This window comes from Lepus europaeus, chromosome 5 (genome assembly GCF_033115175.1).
Source record: "Lepus europaeus isolate LE1 chromosome 5, mLepTim1.pri, whole genome shotgun sequence".
Classification (NCBI taxonomy): domain Eukaryota; kingdom Metazoa; phylum Chordata; class Mammalia; order Lagomorpha; family Leporidae; genus Lepus; species Lepus europaeus.
The window spans coordinates 37,399,773-37,422,972 of NC_084831.1; the positions used below are offsets into that span (position 1 = coordinate 37,399,773).

Consider the following 23,200-nt stretch of genomic DNA (forward strand, 5'->3'; position numbering starts at 1 on the left):
TTACAAAGATTCATCTTTCTCTGAGAACAGTGGGATCTACTCACATCACCACCTTCCTATTCCAGCCTCAGAAGTGGAATTTGACCCATTGGTTGCCGTTGATTGGAATAGAGTAAACATCTGACCAAACTAGGTCAAAGATGTTGTCTTTATTACTCAGGAATTCTGCCTTAGTTTGGGCTGATACCTTGAATGGAAGGAGTGCAAAAATTCAGGAATATATATATATATTACTTGGAACATTCCACTGCACATTCTAATAATTTTCTGTATTTCTTCCTTGGCATTCTGCAAAACACTCCAGTATTCTTGCATAGCATATATTTTTCTCCTTAAGCCAACTTGGAAGAGTTTTCATTATGTTCAACCAAAAGCTTACTAGTAACTTTACTGACAATAATGGGGTAGTTGGTAGTAATTTGTACAGTACATTATCAACTGCCACTTAAAAAGTTTTAGGGGTAGCAATTGTGACATGGAGGGTTGGGCTGTTGCTTGGGATGCCCACATTCCATGTCAGAGTGCTGAGGATTAGGTCCTACCTCTGCCTCCCATCCAGCTTCCTGCTAGTATGCACCCTAGGAGGCAGCAGATAATGGCTCAAGTAGTTAGGTCCCTGCCATCCACAGTGGAAGACCCATGTGGACTTACTGGTTCCTGGCTTTGGTCTGGCATTGCCCTGGCTCTTATAGTCATTGAGGAGTGGACCAGTGGATGAAAGACCTCTATCTGTCTTTCGCTTTCTCTTGCTCTGCTTTTCATACAAATACAAAATAAACATAAATAAACTTTAAAAAAATTTAGAGGACTATTTAATGACATAAAAAATGATTGCCACACAACAATAAGTAAAAACATCAGGTTATACAATTTTCTGTGCATAGAAAAAAGTTTGCAGACACACAAAACTTTTAGCAATAGTCACCTTAGAGTTAAACTTTCATTTTGATTTGATAAGCTTTGGTTTCATGTAAATTTACACATGGAGAAGTGCAAATATAATTAATCTCATATGTTCTAGATTGCTATACATATTTTAATTGCCATTATTTTAACTTGTATTTTATCATTTCTCAAGCCAGTATTTGCTACTCAGTTTTTAATAATTTTTACTATTTTAAGCAATTTGGTGAAAAACATTTTTAATGCAAAACAGCTTTTTTCCACGTTTTTGATTATTTGCTTAGGATCTTTTTTGAGTAGTAGAATCGTTCAGGTGGAACACTTCTGTGACTCATGAATAATTTTGGTCACAATGCTTACTCTAAAGGCTATGCCTACTTCCTCTGCCATCTGAACACAGTTGAGTGCCCAGCACATTGCCTTAGCTGCCAGAATATTTGCTAAAATAATCAGTGAAAAAAATAGCATATCTCTTCATTTAATTTTTATTTGATCGTTAGTAAGTTAGAATATTTTTCATATTTAATTTCTTTAATTTCATCTTTGTGAATTACCTGTTCCCTAATCCCTGTTCTTGCATTCATTGGAAACTTTGTGATTCTCATATTGATTTGTATGGAATCTTTAAGGAACCAAAGTCAGAATCTGGTGTTTAAGACCATGTGAAATATGTATGGAGAAGAATCAACACCATTCAGACCTAAGTTGTAGGCTATGATGATCCCACTCAATTCATTCACAAAGTCTTTTCTCCCTTCCTCTTTTTTAAGGAAACAAGAAACCTTGGAGTCATTCTCAATTCCTTTTTTTCCTGTTGTCCTCCTCCAAATCTGTTGATCAACCCCTAATTATTCCTTGAATTCTTCTTACTCTGTTACTACAATCCAAATGTAGTTTTTGTAGTAAACATATACTGTTTTGTCTGTGAGATCTCAGTTTGTATGGGAACTGCCTGTTTTCCAGTTCTATCCATACGGTTCTTGCTGGAGAGTGCATGTCTGTATTTGACCTTCCCCACCTGTCTATGGTTTGTTGGTCTTGGAACAGCAATGTGGCCCAAACTGAGTCAAGGAGTTTTTCTTACCTTTCTCTAATATGGACCAAAAGAGTGAGGCTAATCTCTCTTCAAAGACTGTAGATAATTAATGTAAAATGAAGAAACAATTGTTGGCCATATTTTCTGCCACATGGGTTGAGGAGCACAGAAAATCAGAGTAGAGCAAGGAGAAGATAATTAACCCAGTATTCAGAGTATAGCAATGAATGAAGCTGGAAGATTGTAACAACCCAGATCCTTCTTAGTTTCTTAAAATTCAATTCAGTTTGTGCAATCTGAATTATATAGGATCTTTTCAACATATTTCCTCTGTCAGTTAGAAATATTTTTAGTTCCAAGTAATTAACATGACTTCAATACATATGAATTTACTCTCTTTCCATAAAAAGATGCTCACAGGTAGTTATTTCAGGGTTATAGCAGCTGTTCCAGTTACAAGATCTCATAAAAGACCCAGGTTCCTCTGCCTTCCTGTTACACTGTCTGTAGTAAGACAAGACTGTGGCTGTACATCCCAAGTACAGTCTATATCCTTATCAAGAAGAGAAGAAAAGGACAAAAGACTGAAGGAGTAAGCACATACCTCAGGAAGCCTAACTCTGAAACTTCCCTTTATTCTCTCACTGGTTAGAACTCAGTCATATGGCCATTCCTAAGTGCAGATACTCTAGAAATGTAAAAATTTCAGCTACTGTATAGACTGCTGCTACATATAAAATTGGGGTTCTCTTACTATGGAAAACAAAGGAATGAATATTCAGTAGGCAACTTGCAGTGTTCTCTATGTTCACTTTTGCTTATCTGGTAGGGTGAGATTTGGATTACCTGCAACCAAGTTCTGATTAATTCAGACCTCATCATCTTTCCTGGGTTAGTATATTAGGGTACTCATTAGTCTCCTTGCCACTGATTGCTGCTTTGCTTGGAATTATTATGCAAATGCAACCACCTGCGCAAAGTACATCTCTGAGCCTGATCCCCATTGCTTAATACAGAAGTCAGCAAACTGTTTCTGTAAAGAGACAGAGGGTACATTCTGCCTTGTAGAACAAGAGGGAAAATGAGGGGTATCATACAGGTACTTTATAACAACAGAGAAACAAATTTTCACAAAAATTTTATTGATAATACTCAAATTAGAGTAACAATTGAGGAGCCAGCATTCTGGTGCAGTGGGTTAAGCCACTGCCTACTATACTGGCATTCCATATGAATACAGGTTCAAATCTGGCTGTTCTACTATCCAGTTTACTGATAATGCACCTGGGAAGGCAGCAGAAGAAGGCCCACGTATGTGGGCCCCCTGCCACCATGTGGGAGACCTAGATGGAGTTCCAGGCTCTTGGCTTCAGCCTGGCTCAGCCTCAGCTGTCCTGGCCATTTGGGGAGTGAACCAGTGGATGAAAGAGTACTCTCTCTCTCTCTCTCTCTCTGGCTCTCTCCACCTCTCTCTGTAATGCTGCCTTTCAAATAAATAACATAAATCTTTTTTTTTTTTTTGACAGGCAGAGAGAGAAACAGAGAGAAAGGTCTTCCTTCTGTTCGTTCACCCCCCAAATGGCTGCCAATCCAAATGGTGCCGATCCGAAGCAAGGAACCAGGTGCTTCTCCTGGTCTCCCATGAGGGTGCAGGGCCCAAGGACTTGGGCCATCCTCCACTGCCCTCCCGGGCCACAGCAGAGAGCTGGCCTGGAAGAGGGGCAACCAGGATAGAATCCGGCGCCCCAACCAGAACTAGAACCCGGGGTGCCGGCGCCGCGGGAGGAGCATTAGCCAAGTGAGCTGCAGCGCCGGCCATAAATCTTTTTTAAAAAGTAACAACAGAGGCATGGGAGCATGGGAGACCAGGAAAAGCACCTGGCTCCTGGCTTCGGACCAGCACGATGCGCCGGCCGCAGCGGCCATTGCAGGGTGAACCAACGGCAAAAAGAAAGACCTTTCTCTCTGTCTCTCTCTCTCTCTCTAACCACTCTGCCTGTCAAAAAAAAAAAAAAAAGTAACAATGGAGAGGCTGGCACAGGGACGCAGTAGGTCAGTCCTCTGCCTGCAGCGCCGGCATCCCATATAGGTGCTGGTTCAAGTCCCAGCTGCTCCTCTTCCAATCCAGCTCTCTCCTATGGCCTGGGAAAGCAGTAGAAGATGGCCCAAGTGCTTGGGCCCCTGCACCCACGTGGGAGACCCAGAAGCAGCTTCTGGCTCCTGGCTTCGGATTGGCACAGCTCCAGCCCTTGTGGCCATTTGGGGAGTAAACCAGTGGAAGGAAGACTTTTCTTTCTGTCTCTCCTTCTCACTGTAACTCTACCTCTCAAACAAATAAGTAAAATTAAAAAGAAAGAAAAAAAGTAACAATTTTTTTTTTAAATATATGTCTACTAATTGAGGAGAGTGTAGTTGTTTTGAGGTAACATTTTGCCTGTTTGAGACTATATGTTAATGTTGTCTGTCACGAAATGGATTGTAAATATTCATCTGTAAAAATCAGTCTGTTTCTCACAGGCCTAACAAAAGTCAATAGCCCAGGGTCTGAAGTCTTTATTTTGAAGCTTGGAAATTCAAAGTGTTTCTTTTCTTTCTTTTTTTTTAAGATTTATTTATTTATTTGACAGAGTCACAGAGAAAGGAGAGACAGAGAAGGAGATCTTCTATCTGCTGGTTCACTCCCCAAATGGTGGCAACAACCAGGGGTAGGCTAGACCTAAGCCAGGAGCCAGGAGCTTCTTCTGGGTCTTCCATGCGTGTGGCAGGGGCCCAAGCACTTGGGCCATCTCCTGCTGCCTTTCCAGGCACATTAGCAGGGAGTTGGATCAGAAGTGGAGTAGCCTGGAATCCAACGAGCACCCATATGGGATGCCAGTGTTGCAGATGGTGATGTTACCCACTATGCCATGATACTAATCCTCTCAAAGTGTTTCTAAAATCTGGCTACGAGTTACTACCTTCCCATGTATATTCTTCATTATTTTCAGTAACACACTGCTTTAGCCAGACTAAAATACCATTCACTATAAAACATGTTCATTTCCCCAAGCCCACTCCTTTATTCATGCTGTTCCCTTCATGATCCCCGAACATCAAAATAGTTCAGGGTTCTATTCAAATGGTAGCTCCTTCTTGAGGCTCTTCCTGACCCTCCAACTAGAGTTGATCCTGCCTTCCATGGAATTCTCATAAAATATGTATTGCTTATTTCTGATCACTTGGCCATGTTTTATTTCTTTTACTAGACTTTGAGATCCTTGAGCACAAGTACCCTTTCTGATTTTTTATTATTGTGTCCCCCCCCCCCCGTTGATTGCATGAATAGATATTCTAAATATAGTTGTTGAGTTCATAATTGAATACCAAGGGAGAATGATTCATATGAGAGGGGGGGGGGACCTACCATCTGGGGTTCCATAGAAAAACTGTATGGAAAAAGTCCTAACTTAACTCAGCATTCCAGGAACTCTTTAGTCTCAGTGCTCTTTCCTTGTCCTTTGCTGGATGATCCATTGGCATTAATTCTCATGGGTTAAATGCATGACTTAGATTGATTATATTCATTAGGGTTCAGTCTGAGAAACAGGGCCCCTGCCATGCAGTTAAATAGAAGTCCAGGTACTGGTTACAAGTGGATTGGAAGTGAAACAGGGGATAGGAAAGCAACTCAAAATTTAGCTACAACAGAAAGCCTGAACTATCCCCACTCCCCAAGGGGCTGTAGAATCTGCAGAGAAGGTGGTGTTAGCAGATAGCGGGACTACTCAGTGGGAACCGAAACCACAAAGGGAAGGACTGCACTGTGGGAGCTGAGATAGGGAGGAAGAGAGATGAAACACGGAAAAGACACAACAGTGTTGGATATGCTGCCTGAAGTGCAGCTCCTCTAATATTCCTCCCATTAACCAAAAGTAACCAGGTTAAGGGGATTTTAGAAATATAAACTAGATAAGCCAATTCCCTGCAATATAGAGCAGAATAGAGAAAGGACGAGAAATGGATCTAAGATTAGCACAGCTTAATGTCTGTAGTTTGCAAACATGGTCCAAAGTCTATTAGGATTTAAAAAAAAAAACAAAACAAAACAAAACTAATCTCAAAATTATAAAACTTTAACAACAGGACTAGAAATTTCGGGGCCAAATGAATTTTTTTATTTGCCATTTGTTGTCTGAATTTTAATTTGCTTTAATTTTGGACTACAGCTTTATGTTTTTTTCTTTTTTCCTGGAAATTCTAATAGCCTTTTTTTCTTGTTAGAAAACTTTTGTCTTTTTTAAAAATTCTGTCAATAAGATCTCTTATCTTTATAAACATACTGTCATTTGAATGGCATTTATTCTATTTTAACTTTTGACTTCCTGTTCCAACTTGGAACAACTGCATTTTAGGTCTATTATATAGCTCAATGTTTCATTGCGCCTTTAAAAAAAAAGATTTATTTATTTATTTATTTGAAAGTCAGAGTTACACAGAGAGAGAAGGAGAGGCAGAGAGAGAGAGAAAGAGGTCTTCCATCCTCTGGTTTACTCCCCAGTTAGCTACAATGGTCGGAGCTGCGCCGACCCAAAGCCAGGAGCCAGGTGCTCCTTCCGGGTCTCTCACATGGGTGCAGGGGCCCAAGGTCTTGGGCCACCTTCTACTGCTTTTCCAGGCCATTGCAGAGAGCTGGATCAGAAGTGGAGCAGCCTGGACTAGAAACGGCACCCATATGGGATGCTGGCAATGCAGGCAGTAGCTTTATCTGCTATGCCACAGTGTCGGCCCCTTCATTGCACCTTTATATTAATGTCAGGACAGTTTTTTCCTCTGATATCACCCTCATTTTTGATTCTTTTATTTTTTTGTTGGAATGCACACTTGTACTCAATTATGTTTTCTTGTTGGTTTTAAGAAGAGTACATGGAAGACAAGATTTCTGAATTATAACACAACTGCAGGTGTAACTGATTAGAAGTTTGATGTTAGAAGTTGTTTTAAATAATTAAAATGGGGAGAAGTTAGGCTAACAAGACCTCCCCTTGCTCAACTACCATAATGAGGGGTCTTGGGGCACCAGATCTCCTAGGCAGATGCTTCTATTTATTTCTAGGTTATATTTAGAAGTGCAGTAGTGGGGAAGCTAGCGGTTGCTTGTGACTACAGAGAAGGATGTCAAACAGTGCAGCTGTTCCACTGACAGGGCTTCAACTTAGGATCTTGATTTCTGCTTCCCTTCTAGATGCTTTCTGTTCCTGCTAACTCCAACTTGGAAATTCTCCTTTACAAGAAGTCTATTTCCACCTCCAATTTAACCTTTTCTGTGCATGTTCTCAACTATAGTTTCCTCAACTTTAGTTTATCCACCAATATGATTCTATCTGTATAAAAACTGTGTATGGTATTTATTATATAGTATTGGATATTATATTTGTTAGGACAGATTCACTCAGAAAAGTAACTTCAAAAATTCAATGGCTTGTATAATAACAGAAATTTATTTTTTGCCCACTCAGATGAGTATAGTCTGACTCTACAGGTTAGCTGTCACTGTGTGATGAATCAGCAATTCAGGCTGTCTCCATCTGGCTCTACCGTCACACATGGGGTCTCTACAGAGCGACAGCTGCCAGGAAAGAAAGAGCATGGCAAATTTACACCCCCCTCTTTTACATTCTGGTTTGGAAATCACATAGCTCACTTCTTTTCGCTACTCGTTGGTTAGTCCTGGTCAAGTGATCCCACTTAACTGCAAAGAAAGCTGGGAAATGTGTGGGACCACATGGATGTCTTAGTGTCTTGCACAGAAGCATGCAAAATAATATCTGTACAACATGTGTAAGTTTGAAGCACAATAAAATAAATACCAGAAAATGTATCACCTAGCAAGTTAACTAGGAGATAATCATGGTGACTGAGGCTGTCTGCTTTTGGTCTTCTAAGAATTTGCTGCATACTGTATTTATTTAATTTTATTACTTTATTTTTGGTACAAATTCAACGGGCATTTTGGAAAAGTTGGGAAAACATATGCTCAGCTTAGTACATTGAACAAATCCTCTTACCTGCATTCACTGAAAACCAGTGCTGGTTGAAGAACTGATTGGAAGGGGTGAGAGTAGAAATGGGAACTCCAATAAGGTTACTTAAGTTGTGCAGGTGAGATAGCACAGTGGCCTGGAGTATAAAGGTAGCAGTAGGGATGGGAAGAAATGGATAAATTGAGATTGTTTTCTAAAGATTGACCCAACAGGTGATTGACTTCATGTAGAGGATAAGAAGTCAGTGGCATCAAGGACAATGCCTAGATTTCTGGTTCAAGCAACTGGATAGATGGGAATGCCATTCATCATATGACTCATCAGATGTCAGCCAAGGGAAAAATTATATAAGGAAGGAGAGAATGAGCTGATTCCCATGCAGGAAATGAATAAAATAATCCCGAGACGTCCTCTTTTCCTGACCGCAAGGAAATTACCAGTGATGACTGGAATTTATTAACAGAATGAAAAGACACAGGGACCAACACAAAGGGGATTCATTTGTCAAAAATGGACAAATGAACATCAAAACATAATGGATTTATTATTTAATAATTGGGCACATATTTTTGCTTTTCTATAAAGTGAAACATTAGACTTAGATTCCTTAATAAAACAATATATTTATGCAATAACTATTACTATCTGCTGAAACCATTAGGTAAATGATTATGGGAAAATCTATAATGGATGGATCAGGTGAGTAGATCTTAACCTACTCACCAGTCTTATTATCATTACTGAAAGTGGAACCACAAGTTTTCATGTGTCTCCTGATATGATGCAAGAAGTATATATCATCACCTGCAAAGTATTTTTGACAGGAAAAATTAACCTGAATCTCATCAAGCCTCCAGATGTAAATACCAATTTTCACAAAATACTGGGAATAGGGGAATATGTTGAACGACCCTAGTGAATCAGCTAAATGGGAAATGTGGGAAATTTTATAAGAAAAATGACCTGGTTACATCAGTAAATAAATAGCATAAAAGGGGGAAGGGAGCTTTTCTGTTTGGCAGAAGCCAAGATGGGTGCTTACAAGTCTGTCCAGATGCTCTGGAGGAAGAAGCAGTCTGATATGCATGCTTTCCTCTGAGAGTCTACTGCTGGTACTGCTGCCAGCTCTCTGCTCTCCACAGGCCCCTGACCTACTTGGCCTGACCAAACACACAGAATGAGATACAAGGTTAAGCAAGGTTATGTCATTTATTGCATTCATGTGTACAGTACTGTCTACAAATGTCCAGTTCCTACATGTACAACCTATGATGAATCTGTCCCCCATGAAGTGAAGTTTGCTCAAAAATTTCGTTCTGTTGCTGAGGAGCAAGTTGCATGCTACTGGAGGCTCTGAGAGTCCTATATTCTTACTGGGTTGGGGAAGATTCCACATTCAGATTCCACATACAAAATTCCACATACAAATATCCTCATTAACCCAATCCACAATGTCAACAGAAGAAACTCTAGCACCTAGCAGATTGCTTTGGGACAGGCTACACTTTCTGATACATTATTGTTTGTTTTCATTGTGTGCCTGGTGAAGGTGGGATACTCTTCAGCTCCATCATTTACAGAAATGTAAGTAATATTTATAAAATTCACATCTAACTAGCACAACAATTATATCTGTCTAAAAGCATTTAATTGGTTTGTTAAAACCAGTTGTCTGGGGACCAGTGCTGTGGCATAAGGGTAGAGCTGCCGCATGCAAAGCTAGCATCCCCTGGCTGCTGTGCGTGTTTGGGGAGTGAAGCAGCAGATGGAAAATCTGTGTCTCTGTCTATCTCTGTGGCTCTGCCTTTCAAGTATGTGTTTATAAATTTAAAATATAACCATAAAAATAAATAAAAATGACACACTGTGTTAGTTTAAAATCAGTATTTAAAAGAAGGGTGCTGAAACTAGCACTACAGATTTGTTTGCTGTGTGCAATGAAACCTACAGCTATACAGGGAGATATACTCCTCTGTTGGTTTACTTTCAAGTGGATGTTTATTTATTTATTTATTTTGAGTTTGGTAAGGACAAGCAGTTTAAATTGGATTTTGCTTGGGAATTTGTAGGATGAGAAGTATCTTATCTGGTTGTCATCATATTCAGAAAAATAATGAAAGTTGACTACAGCCCTCCTTTTTAGATTTAATCTGTTATTCCACTTCTGCAACTGCTGCTTCTAAAAGGACAAAAGTTGAAAACAATGCCACCATTTTTAGAAAAATTGAACAAAGTTGCTGCAAGAGGGCTCTCTTACAACTAAAATTGCCTTGGTCTCCATATTATTGTTTAAGTTCACATAAAAGGTGAAAGTCCCTGGTTCAACCCCATGACTTCACGTAATCTGTAGAATCCTGACTTTGATGCACGATAATACAGTAGTAGAACTTACACTGGTGTATGTTGGAATCAATAGAAATGGAACCTTAGGTCAAAAAAGAAGGTCCTGTTCACTTGAAGGTTTGTAAGCTAGTTATCAATGCTGGGTGGAGATGCTGGTAATCTGGTGACCATTAGATAAATATATTTCAAATGTGAGAACTGAAAATTAGTTTTTATTAACATTTTAAATACTGTACTTTTATCTGAAACACTAATTTATGACCATCAATGAAAAAATATGGTTGGATTTATTTAAATGTACCTCGTTGCTCATTCTGATCAGTCTTTCAGATCATCTTGGGTCAACTGACTTCATCCATTTCAATAAGATTATTAAAAGAAGTCTTGTAATTGGTGTCAATACAAGTTCAAGGTTTCTGATTTAACTTTATGTGTTGTCTATAGTAATTTTTTTCACTCCTGGTTTAACTACTTTAAAAATCCTTACTATTCTGCAAAGTTGCTGGGCCATTCTGTGCCCAACTTAACTTGAAGCATACCATCCCAGTCTGTTTGCAGTTATTCTATATGCATTGTGTCTTCTGGTGTTCTAGACCCTGGTTTCCCAGGGCGAATCTGAGTGTGTTGGAAACGCAGAAAAGGAATTGTCCCAATTCTTTGAAATTCTGTTTGCTGGCTTAAGAATAGGTTGTTTTGATTTCAAACTCTGACTGCTAGTTTCCCTGAATCAATTTTTCTTCTATTTTCTTTTAGAGGTTACAAAAAGCTAAGTTAAATGATTTCCAGAAAACTTTTGTAGCAGGTTCATGAAAACTCTTGAAATCTAAATTCCTTTCTACTGGGAAAAAAACAAAACTCACACACACACAACAACAACAAAACTTAAACCATATATTTTGATTGTGTGTAGAGATTTTTAAACTAAAGGAAAAAAATGTTTACTAAACTGAAAAAAGGGGAGAAGGGGAAGCCATTAACGATTAAATCAATGTATATAAATCGTTTGGGAATAACCTGCTGAACAATTGCAGAAAGATATATTTTTGTGACAAAAGAGGAAAATTGAACGCAGATTGGGTATTAGATGATACTAGGAAATTATCATTAATTTTGTTAGGTGCTGTTATGGTTCTGCTTTAAAAGACCTTATTTATAGATACATGTTGAAATTATATGAATTGTATGATCCAAGACTTCCTTTAAAGAACACCAGAAAAGGGATGGGTATTTGGTGCAGTACATAAGATGTTACCTGGATTGGTTGCATCCTATATTGAAGTTCCTTGGTTTGAGGCCCAACTCCTCACTCCATACCAGCTTCCTGCTAATCACACCCTGGGAGGCAGTAGTTGATGGCTCAAGTACTTGGGTTCTGCCACCCACGTTAGAGACCTGGCTTCTGGCTCCTGGATTCAGCCTAGCCCAGCCTTGGTTATTGTGGATGGGAGATCTGTCTCTTGGCCTCACAATGAAATAAATTTTAAAATATGTTAAAAAATACACCAGAAAAAAAAAGGCATGGAGTATAAATAAAACAACAATGGCAAAATGTTTATAATTATATAAGCTAGATGATAATGGTAGATGATGGCTCATTATACTTTTTTTCTAAAAATAAAAGAAGTAGAGAGTGACTGCTGAAGTTTGAGCAGGATTTGTCTCTCCAACCCATGCAGACACTTAAATCCCAAAGTCTTACATGAAAGAACTTAGCATGAAAACTTGACCCAATTCTGGTGTCTAAAGATAAGGCCTTTGGGAAATGATTGGATGGATTAGGTTGCTATGGTAGAGCCCCATGATCAAATCATGATGACTTTGTAAGGACAGACACATGGATTAGCATGCTCCCTGTGTCTCTGTATTCTAGCTCATTATGTGATGTCCCTCAGCCCCAGCAAGAGTACCTCTTGCCTCACCAGATGTCCGAACCAATGGGGACTACCCAATCCTGGACTTTGAACCCCCAAAACTGTAAGCCCAAATAAATCTTTTTCCTTGATAAGTAGTCCCTCTCAGGTATCTGTGATAATGGCAAAAAAGCTGACTTTGTAAAAATTCAGTGACAAAATATGTAAAATGCAGCTGTGAAATCAAATGAGATGAGATATGATCACCTGGTTTAATAGCATTGATGATCAGGGCTAATACAGTGGCATAGAAGGTTAAACCTTGGCCTTCAATGCCAGCATCCCATATGGGCACCAGTTCGAGTCCCAGATGCTCCATTTCTGATCTAGCTCACTGCTAATGTGCCTGGGAAAGCAGCGGAAGATGGTCCAAATGCTTGGGCCCCTGCACCTGTGTGGGAGACCCAGAAGAAGCTCCTGGCTCCTGGCTTCAACCTGGCTCAGTATCAGCTGTTGTGGTCATTTGGGGGGTGAACTAGTGGATGGAAGAGTCTCTCTCTCTCTCTCTCCTTCTCTCTCTGTATCTCTGCCTTTCAAATAAATAAATCTTTAAAAAAATTCCTGGTGATCTTGACTAGAGACATTTTGATGGGATGGTGGTGGGGGCAGCTTAATTGAAGTGTGTATAATAGAAAATAGACAAGTCAACTATAGAAACACATTTGGGAGACAGTTTGAAAAACTTGATCGTGGACCAAATATCAGTTAGTTTTAAGGAATCATTATTAATTTTGCAAAAAATGATAATGGTATTGTGGTTTTTAAAGAAAGGTTTCTTTCAACTACTCCAGATGATCTCTAAATTTCCTTCTGTTCTGAGGAGTCAAGAATGTTTTATTTTCTTTTAAGATGATAACCTCTTTTTTTTTTTTTTTTTTGAAAACCACGCTTAGGAGAGGTTTTTTTTTTTTTTTTTTTTTTTTTTGACAGGCAGAGTGGACAGTGAGAGAGAGAGACAGAGAGAAAGGTCTTCCTTTTGCCATTGGTTCACCCTCCAATGGCCGCTGCGGTAGCGCGCTGCGGCCGGCGCACCGCGCTGTTCCGATAGCAGGAGCCAGGTGCTTCTCCTGGTCTCCCATGGGGTGCAGGACCCAAGCACTTGGGCCATCCTCCACTGCACTCCCTAGCCACAGCAGAGAGCTGGCCTGGAAGAGGGGCAACCGGGACAGGATCGGTGCCCCAACCGGGACTAGAACCCGGTGTGCCGGCGCCGCAAGGCGGAGGATTAGCCTGGTGAGCCACGGCGCCGGCTATAACCTCTTTATTTTTTATCTTTATTGTACAATTTATGCTTGCTTGTTGAGTTTCGTGCACGTACATTCTGGTAACTTGGAAACTGGAAGTTAGTTTTTACTTCTTCCATTAGTTGCCCTTATAACTAAAACATTTTCTCTTTCTTTTTTAATGGTTTTTTTTTGTTTGTTTGTTTGTTTGTTTTTTTTATCCATTTGAAAGGCAGAGTTACTGAGAAGTGGAGAGAGAGAGAGAGAGAGAGAATCTTTCATCGGCCAGTTCACTCGCTAAATGGCTGCAACAATCAAGACTGAGTCAGGGGGAAGCCAGGAGCCAGAACACCATCCATGTCTCCCGTGTGGGTAGAAGCCCAAATCTGATGCCTCCCAGGATACATTAGCAGGAAGCTGGGTTGGAAGCAGAGTAGCTGAGACTCAAAATGGGACTCTATTACAGGATACAGGTGTTCTAAGCAGTGGCTTAACCCACTACACCATAGTGTCCACCCATGTGATATTTTCTTGTACTTCTTGAGACTTTATTAACTCTCTACTGCTATCAAAGACAAAATTACTATTCTACTATATCCCATCTCCATTCCTTTTCCTTTAACATGTAATGTTAATGATAAATATTACTTTCAAAAATTATCTGTGCTTGCTTTGCACACATACTAATTTGGAACAATACAGAGAAAATTAATGTGACACCTGTGCAAGGATGACAAATAAATTCATATTTTTCGGGGCTGGCATTGTGGTGTAGTGGGTAAAGCCGCCACCTGCAGTGCCGGCATCCCATATGGGCGCTGGTTTGAGTCCTGGCTGCTCTACTTCTGATCCAGCTCTCTGCTATGGCCTGGGAAAGCAGCAGAAGATAGCCCAAGTGCTTGGGCCCCTGCAGCTGTGTGGGAGACCTGGAAGAAGCTCCTGACTCCTGGCTTCAGATCAGCACAGCTCTGGCCATTGTGGCCAATTGGGGAGTCAGCCAGTGGATGGAAGACCTCTCTCTGTCTCTCTCTCTCTCTGCCTCTCCTTTTCTCTCTGTGTAACTCTGACTTTCAAGTAAATAGACAAATCTTTAAAAAAACTCTTATTTTTCTGTTGCATAAAATTATTCTGATAATTTGTCATGGTTTGTTATATAACTGACCAGAAGTATTTGAATAAATATACATTCAAAATTATCAAAGCCTTTTTTATTTTTTTAATTTGAAAATTAAAAAAAAATTTTTTTTTTGACAGTCAGAGTTAGACAGTGAGAGAGAGAAACAAAGAGAGAGGTCTTCCTTCCATTGGTTCACCCCCCAAATGGCCACTACGGCCGGTGTGCCGCACGGATCCAAAGCCAGGAGCCAGGTACCTCCCCCTGGTCTCCCATGCGGGTGCAGGGCCCAAGCGCTTGGGCCATCCTCCAGTGCCTTCCCAGGCCACAGCAGAGAGCTGGACTGGAAGAGGAGCAACTGGGACAGAATCCGGCGCCCCAACCAGGACTAGAACCTGGGGTGCTGGCGCCGCAGGCGGAGGATTAGCCAAATGAGCCGCGGTGCCGGCCTCAAATAGTCTTAATTATTTATTTTTAAAAGATTTGTTTTTATTTATTTGAAAGAGTTACAGAGAAAGGTAGAGACAGAGAGAGGTCGTCCATCCTCTTGTTCACTCCCCAAATGGCCTCAACGGCCAGATCTGAGTTAATCTGAAGTCAGGAGTGAGGAGCTTCTTCCAGGTCTCCCACGTGGGTTCAGGGGCTCAAGCACTTGGGCCATCTTCTATTGCTTTCCCAGGCAATGGCAGAGAGCTGGATCAGAAGAGGAGCAGCTGGGAAGGAACCAGCACCCGTATAGGATGCTGGTGCTTCAGGCTGGGGCTTTAACCCACTGCACCACAGCACCAGCTCCCAAATTTTCTTTTAATTCTGATTCCAAATATATTATCAGATTATAAACAATTCCTCTGGATATTATCTTTATACTTTTAAATAACATTTAAATAAAGCCTTATCTCTGTTACTTATTAGCTATCAACAATGTCCTTTGACCTCCAATACTGAAAGCTGAGGAAATCCATTTTTTTCTTTACTTCCCTATTTCCCAACCTCTCTTATGTTGTTATTTTATATTGTCACAGATTGTAACATTTATTTTATGCTCCCAAATTATAATATTCACAGTTTTTTTTCCTGTCTCAAGCTGCCATATGGTTGTAATAATTTGAGTGTCTATGAGTTGAAGATGCTTTTAGAAGCTGTAGGCTTCCTCACTTTTCTTGACCAACTTTTCATTCATTATCCATACTATAAATAGTAGGATCTGTCTTAGCCTTTATCTTTCTATATATATGTATATATATATGTGATTTTATCATATAAACATGATGAAAATGATCACACACTATATATATATATATACACAAGTTTGTATGTATATAAAAATCACTGGATGTGTGGCTGAAGTTGAATATGTATTTATCACAATTTTCATCTATATGAAATAGGTGAATATAATGAAGAGGTGGAGAATAATATGACTTAATTTCTGTATGGAATCATATTTAAAGAAGCACACAGTTCAACACCAAAAGTAACTTCAAAATGAAGTACATTGCTTGGAACTGAGAAGATGATTTGTAGAAATACTCATTACAAGTCCTCTTTCTCTCCTATCTACTTGCCTCTCACACCACAAGCCATCCACACCACCAACCCACACAGCTTTCTCTTCATCTCTTTGCTTCCCTGTCCTCTGTCTTCCACTTTTATTCCTCTCCTCTTTTCTCATAACTCTTCCCCAAGTGGATCAACTTAGCCTCTTAGACTAAGCTCTGCTTCTTTTAAACTTTTAATTTCTCTTCCTATTTCTCACTCTTTTTTTCCTTTGATCTCAAAGTTGAAGGAAGCAGTGTGTCATGCATAGAACTCTCTTGGCCAAGGGAAGACTCAGGAGTGAGAATAAAGGTTGAGAGCATTTATTTGTTAGCAATTTTAATTCTGTCACATATTTCCAGCTGAAAACTTGACTCTGAACTTTAGACCCATATTTTCATTTTTTAAAAAAATATTCAGGGGCTGGTGCTGTGGAGTAGCTGGTAGAGCTGCTGCCTGCAGTGCCAGCATCTCATACGGGCGCAGTTTCGAGTCCTGGCTGCTCCCATTCCAATCCAGGTGTCTGCTATGGCCTGGGAAAGCAGAAGATGGCCCAAATGCTTGGGCCCCTTCATCCACGTGAGAGACCTGGAAGAAGCTTCTGACTCCTGGCTTTGGATTAGTGCAGCTCTGGCTGTTGCGGCCATCTGGGGAGTGAAATAGCAGATGGGAGACCTCTGTCTCTCTCTTTCTGCCTCTGCCACTCTGTAACTCTGCCTTTCAAACAAATAAATCTTAAAAAAAAAAAAATTCAGTGAGTACATTTGCTTAATATTTCTTTCCCATGCAAGATTAATCTATCTTTCTATATTTATTTATTTATTTGAGAATCAGAGACAGAAAGTCAGAGAGAGGGAGAGAGAGAGGTTGAGAGAGAGAGAGAACACTAGAGTGCTGCTGGCTCATTCCTCAAATGCCTGCAATGGCGGGGGTTGAGGGGAAGAGCTGGAACTGGGAAGTGTGAACGCCATCCAGTTTCTCTACATGGGTGACAAGGACTCAACTTCTTGAGTCATCACCACTGCCTCTCAGGGTCAGCATTAGTGGAATCAGGAATCAGAACCAGGGATTGAACCCAGCCACTCTGATATGGGACACAGTGTAACTGGCATCTTAACTGCTATACCAAACACCTGTCCCCATCTCATGCAAGATTAAATAAAAACATATGGAGTGTGTGAATAAATGAGTGAATGAAATAATGATACCTGTTCTTCTTTCAGTATTCCCTAGGACAATGAAAAGCATCACCATCCACCTGGCTATTTAAGTCAGAATCCTGAAGTTCATCCATGACTTTCCCATTTGCTCATTTCCTTTATCTGGTTATATACCAAATTTTGTAGGTTTTTCAGCTTTACCATTTCTTCTATCCTTCCCTCTATAGTAGTCCTACTACTATAAAACTGTGGCAAGTATCTGACCATTAAAAAAATCTATTTGAGGAAGACAGATGGACAGACAGACAGACTAGGCTCGCATTCACAAGTTCACTCCTCAAAAGCCCACAATGACAGGCACTGGACTAGGCCAAAGCCTGGAACCAGGAACTTGACCCAGGTTTCCAACATAGGTATCAGGAACCCAACAATTTGAACCAACCCCTGCTGCCTACCAGGGTCTGCATTAGCAGGAAGCTGGAATGAGGAGTTGAACGTGGCACTCAAACCCAGGTACACTGATACCGGACACAGGTATCCCAGTCAGTGGCTTAACTGCTAGACCAAACACCCAACTTTAAATATCTTTTACTTATTCTTTTGTTATAGACTCCTAAATAGTTTCTAGTCTCTGCTTTTATTCCCCTCAAATATATATGTCCAATACATATTATTATTCATGGTTCCAGACAAATCTATTGTTCCTCTTTTAGAATAAAGAGCAGTCCTTGGCAGTCATGTCCTATACCACATGGCACCATCTTCCCAACTCCTAGACATTGCTGATTGAACCAGATGGTACCCTGATTACTGTGTAGGTGGCCCAGCAGCTACTGAAAGTGTGGGGGAGGGGATATATATATATATATATATACACACACACGTATATATATGGCCCTCTAGTGTCTCTCTTTATAAAGATACTAATCCTATAGGATTAGGGACCCACTCAGCAAGATGCGCCGGCCGCAGCAGTCGTTGGAGGGTGAACCAACGGCAAAAAGGAAGACCTTTCTCTGTCTCTCTCTCTCACTATCCACTCTGCCTGTCAAAAAAAAAAAAAAAAAAAAAAAAAGAAAAAAAAAGAAAAAAGAAAAGAAAAGAAAAGAAAAGAAAAGAGAACAGTGACATGATCATATTTACATTCTAAGATTATGGAACCATTTATATTGGTTATACATCTAAATAATGGTGGCCCTTGATTCTGAGTTCTAAACCAGTTTAACCAATAGCTAACCAGAAATTTTCATTTGGGTATCTTGCTGGCACTTCACAGCAACCCATCTAAAGCTGAAATAAGCATGATCTTCTTCAAACTTCTTTTATGTTTCCTACCTCAGGGGTCCAAGCAAGAAACTTGGAAATCATTCTCTCTCTTTTTTTAAAGATTATTTTTATTTACTTGAAATACAGAGTTATAGACAGAGGGAGAGACAGAGAGAAAGGTCTTCCATCTGCTGGTTCACTCCCCAAATGGCTGTAATGGCTGGAACTGTGCAAATCCAAAGCCAGGAGCCAAGCGCTTCTTCTGGGTCTCCCATGCAGGTGCAGGGGCCCAAGGACTTGGACCATCGGCTGCTGCTTTCCCAGGCCATAACAGAGAGCTGGATTGGAAGTGGAGCAGCCAGGACTCGAATTGGCGCCCATATGGGACGCTGGCACTGCAGGCTGAGACTTTAACCCTCTATGCCACAGCGCCAGTCCTGGAAATCATTCTCGATTTTTCTTTCTCTCCTCCTCTTTCTCTCTGTCCACTCATATACAGTCAATAGGTCCTGTTGTTTCTAATTTCTGGATTTCCCTAAAATCCATCCACTTTCTTCTATTCACATTATCACTCTGTTAGGACTAGTCACTGTCACTTTTCTTCCAGCTAATTATAATATTCTGCCAATTTGCATATCATTTGCTAGTGAAAAGGTGAAGCATGTGAGAGAACTCATGGATTTCCCAGAGGGTTTGGCCTGGGCAACTGAAAGAACTGACTTGTGATTTATTGAGCTGGGGGAGACAAGGGTAGACGTGGATTTGGGCTAGATTGTGTCAAATGGCCATCTCTGGTTGAGGATAGGCTAGAAAAGTGAATATCTAGTTGTATTCATTTTCTACTTTTATGTAATACAAGTGTATTAATTACTGCAAACTTAGCAGCTTAAAATAACACACTTGTCTCCCAGTGCCTGTGGGTCAGGAGCTTAGGTATTCCCCGGCTGAGGGTCTCACCAAGCTTCCATCAAGCTACCAGCTGGGGTTTGTTCTCATCTGGAGGCTCAAATGGCAGGGGCCTGTTTCCAAGCTTACTCTCATTGTAGGCAGGATTCATTTCCTCATGGTTATAGGACTGAGTGCTTCAGGGTTTATTTTGTCTGCTAGCTGTAGGGCCAGAGGCCTCCCTCAGTTTCTTCTTTTTTTTTTTCTCTCTCAGCTTCTACAGATTGCTTATAGTTTCCTGCCACATGGCCTTTTCACAAGCAATTCAAAACCCAACAGTTTGCCTTTAGCTTCCCTTAAGGCCATTTAAGAGTGTGAGAGTCTTCTGCACAATGTAACCTAATCACAGAAGAAGTCTCACATTACCTTATGTTATATGTAATTTGAGAGTCAGAGAGAGAGAGAGAGAGAGAGAGAGAGAGCAACTCCCATTCACTGGCTTACTTTCCAGATGCCCAGTGGCCAAGGCTGGGCTGAAGCTGATTTTGGGAGCAGGGAACTCCATCCAGGTCTCCCACATGGGTAGCAGGGACCCAATTGATTGAGCCATCACTGCTGCCTCCCAGGGTCTGCATTGACAAGAAGCGACAGTCAGGAGCCAAAGGCAGGTATGTAATGCAGCATTCTAACGTGAGACAGAGGTGTCCCAACCCAGCATCTTAATTGTAAGGCCAAATGCTCACCCCACCTTCGTTGTACTTGATTGGTTAGAAATAAGTCCCAGATCCTACCTACACAGGAGATTACATAAAGGTGTAAGTACTGGGAAGGGGTGGATTTTGAGGGCTTGGAGTCTGTCAGCCACACTGACTTTCTCATTCCCAATACTGAAAGCTGAGAAGGTAAGATGGGCCTCTGCTCCCTAGGTGACCGAGGCTGCACCAGTGCTTTCTCCCACCAGAGACTACGAATCTGGAACAGTCATGCAACTATGAAGAGAAGGTTAGAATTCCTTTGCAGGGGTGTGTTGCAGCGGCACAGCACATTGTCTAGATGTGGTGACAGCAGTGTCCTGAGGTTGTCCTTGATGTGCAGTCTGTGAAGGCTCTTTGTTCCCTGCCAGTTTCACAGGCCTGCTTCTCCAATCTGTTCAGTTCTGTGACCCCTTCTCTGTAGGCTTCTAATAAATTCCCTCTTAGGTTTAGGATTATCAGAGTATGTTTCTATTGTTTGTAACCAAGGATGTGGCAGATCCTGTATATATACCAGGTATAACTATGGTTACCAGAACATGGATTAGTAGGAGGGAGGCAGAGACTAGATTTTTGATGGCTTTAGTAAGTTTACACTTCATCCTGAGACTCATTTAGTTGTTTCAAGCAAGGGAGTAACATGTTTTGTGAAGATTCTTGTGAGGATGGAACTGAAGAGAATGAGATTGGATGCACATCAGAACCAGTTAGAAGGTTTTCCCGGTCAGGCAGGTGAGGGAAGAGAAGACTGAAGTTGCAGTGGAATGGATAGAGGAGGCAGATGGGAGAGAGGGTGAGGCTGCTGAAGCAATGGGACTTGTTCATTAATTGGATGTGAGGAAGGGGGAAGAAGGAAGGCATCCAGAATGATATTCAGGTTTCTGGTAGAGGCAGTGGGATGGGTGGTGAGGAACGGGGACAGGAAGTACAGAAGCAGACTGGCTGTTGAGCGCACTGGTTTTCTGTGTGGGCTCTGGTATGACAGATCTGGGTTTGAGTCCTTGCTCTGCACCTGTTAACTGCGTGATCTTGAGCATCTTATGTAACTTGAGCCTGTTTCTCCAACTGTAAAATGGAAAAATAAAATTTACCTCTTGTTCGTGCCTATGTGAGTTGAATGTACTGCGTCCAAGATCCGGTAGCCACTCCGTAACGTTAGCTGTTTTACTGTGCAGAAAGAGCCAGGGAGGAGGCCGGAACAAACGGGTGAAACCTGCAGGAAAGGCTTCTGGGAATAAACTCTGGTTAGGCCAAGAGAGGAAAAACACAACCTTGTGGCAGACCAGCAATAGCCAGAGGGCCAGGCAGGGCTGAGCTACCGCCACGCCACGTGTTGCTGAGCAGATGAGTCAGGCTGCCCAGGCCGCAGGAGGCTGGACTGGGCTACAACTGATGACCTCATCGTTAGTGGTGAGTCCTGGGGGTCATTCCGGAAACGTTTTTTGTTCTCTCCACCCCCAGAAGGAATCCATTACTTCTTCCTCTTTTGTAGGACTGTCCACAATCTGAAAGGCACAGGAAACAGTGGAAAGGGACAGAAGAATGAGAATTAGAGTTCTGCCCAGGTTGATCAGCGATTTTGCTGGGTGGCCTGGTGCATTTCACTTCAGCCCCGTCTCCTGTCGGCGTCAGGAGAATGAGTAGACTGGACTCCAAAGTATGATGTGAGAAGCAGGCGAGGGTCGCAGGCACTCAATGAAAGGCGTATGTTGGCCTCCTGTGCCCTTTTGTATGTTTCGTCTCTTCTCAGCCCCTGGCCTCTCTCTCTTAGTTTTTGAGGACACTGAATGATTTCCAGCTCGTTTTTGGATCCTCAGGACTCAGCTTGGCACGGCACGCGGCGTCATGAATGGATGAATGGAAATCAATGAATCTCCTCAGCCGCCGGCGCGCGCTGGGAGCCCCGCCCCCTTCCGCCGTCCCAGGCGCGCGGCAGGGCCACGGGCGGGTCTTTCGCGACCGTTCGCTGGCGCGTGCGCGGGAGGCCGCGCGCGGCCGGAGGTGGCGGGCGGGCTCCGCGTGTGCGCGCGAGGGGCGGGGCCGGTCGGAGGCTGGCGGGCGGGCGGCTGGCAGTGCAGCCGGCGGCGGCGGCGGCGGGTAGCCGGCCGGACGTGTGCCGGGTGGGAGAAGCAGCTGCGGCGGCGGCGGCGATGCTGCCTGCTCCGTGAGGGGCGCCGAGGAGGTCGTGGCGCTTGAGCCCCCTAGAAAGCGCAGAGGCGCTGAGGGTTGGGGTGAGTGGCTTCGGGCGCTCGTCGGGCCATGGTGGCCGCGGGCGGTGGTTGGCGCGGCAGCGCTGCGGCCCGGGGCCGTGCGAGGCCGGGACAGTCGTGGCGCTGACGACCGCAGGGCCCAGCCGCGGATATGAAGCGGAGCCGCTGCCGCGACCGACCGCAGCCGCCGCCGCCGCCGCAGCCCGCCCGCCGGGAGGATGGGGCTCAGCGGGCGGTGGAGTTGCCCCAGCCTCAGCCCCTGTCCCCACGCCGGCGAGCGCCGCCCGGGAGGCAGCGGCTGGAGGAGCGGACCGGGCCCCGGGGGCCCGAAGGCAAAGAGCAGGTAGGGCGGGCCGGGGTCCTGGAGGGAGAGGATGGTGAGGCGGAACCGAATGGGAGCGGTGGGGGAGGGGGCATCGGGCGGGAGGACCTGGGATGGAGCGTTTGAGGGGTGGGGACTGAGTATGTCGAGGGGAGGAGTGGGAGGTCTGGAGAGGCAGAAAAATGGGCAATGGAGAAGTGGAAATGGTGGCCCTGGGTTGAATTGGAGATGGGGGCAGTAGAGGAGTGAAAACATGATCCTAGGGACGTTTGTAGAAATGGGTTCTGGATGGGGAGAAGGGACCCTGGATTATCAGCTGCCGAGAGCAAGCCTGCTGTAGGGGTGTGGAGGAGTTACCCAGAGGGGCAAAGTCGGTTTGATGTAGTTAAGTGTTACCCTCACAGTTATAAAAATGGATGACGTTCCTAAGCTTTCTGATTTAGGCCATCCTACTTTCCAGTGAGTGTGTTGAGAATCATTGTTAAGGTTCTCCTCAGTAACCATCTACCCCTAGAGAAAG

At 42.6% G+C, this 23,200-nt stretch overlaps 2 protein-coding genes and 1 pseudogene across 10 annotated transcripts in view; 2 read left to right on the plus strand and 1 right to left on the minus strand.

Moving 5' to 3' along the window:
* IPP (intracisternal A particle-promoted polypeptide) overlaps positions 1–22,002 on the minus strand; it is a 116,007-nt gene extending 94,005 nt beyond the window's left edge. For both annotated transcript variants that reach the window (XM_062191209.1, XM_062191207.1), the window contains exon 1: positions 21,240–22,002. The gene's annotated coding sequence lies outside the window, so the exon portion shown is untranslated. The remainder of the gene's footprint in view (positions 1–21,239) is intronic.
* Positions 14,099–14,188, plus strand: LOC133761283 (U6 spliceosomal RNA; annotated as a pseudogene).
* A 492-nt stretch (positions 22,003–22,494) lies between the features above and the next one.
* Positions 22,495–23,200, plus strand: part of MAST2 (microtubule associated serine/threonine kinase 2) — a 220,007-nt gene continuing 219,301 nt past the window's right edge. For all 8 annotated transcript variants that reach the window (XM_062191219.1, XM_062191220.1, XM_062191222.1 and 5 more), the window contains exon 1: positions 22,495–22,701. In XM_062191219.1, coding sequence (XP_062047203.1) covers positions 22,510–22,701 — 192 coding nt within the window. In that variant the 5' untranslated portion in view covers positions 22,495–22,509. The remainder of the gene's footprint in view (positions 22,702–23,200) is intronic.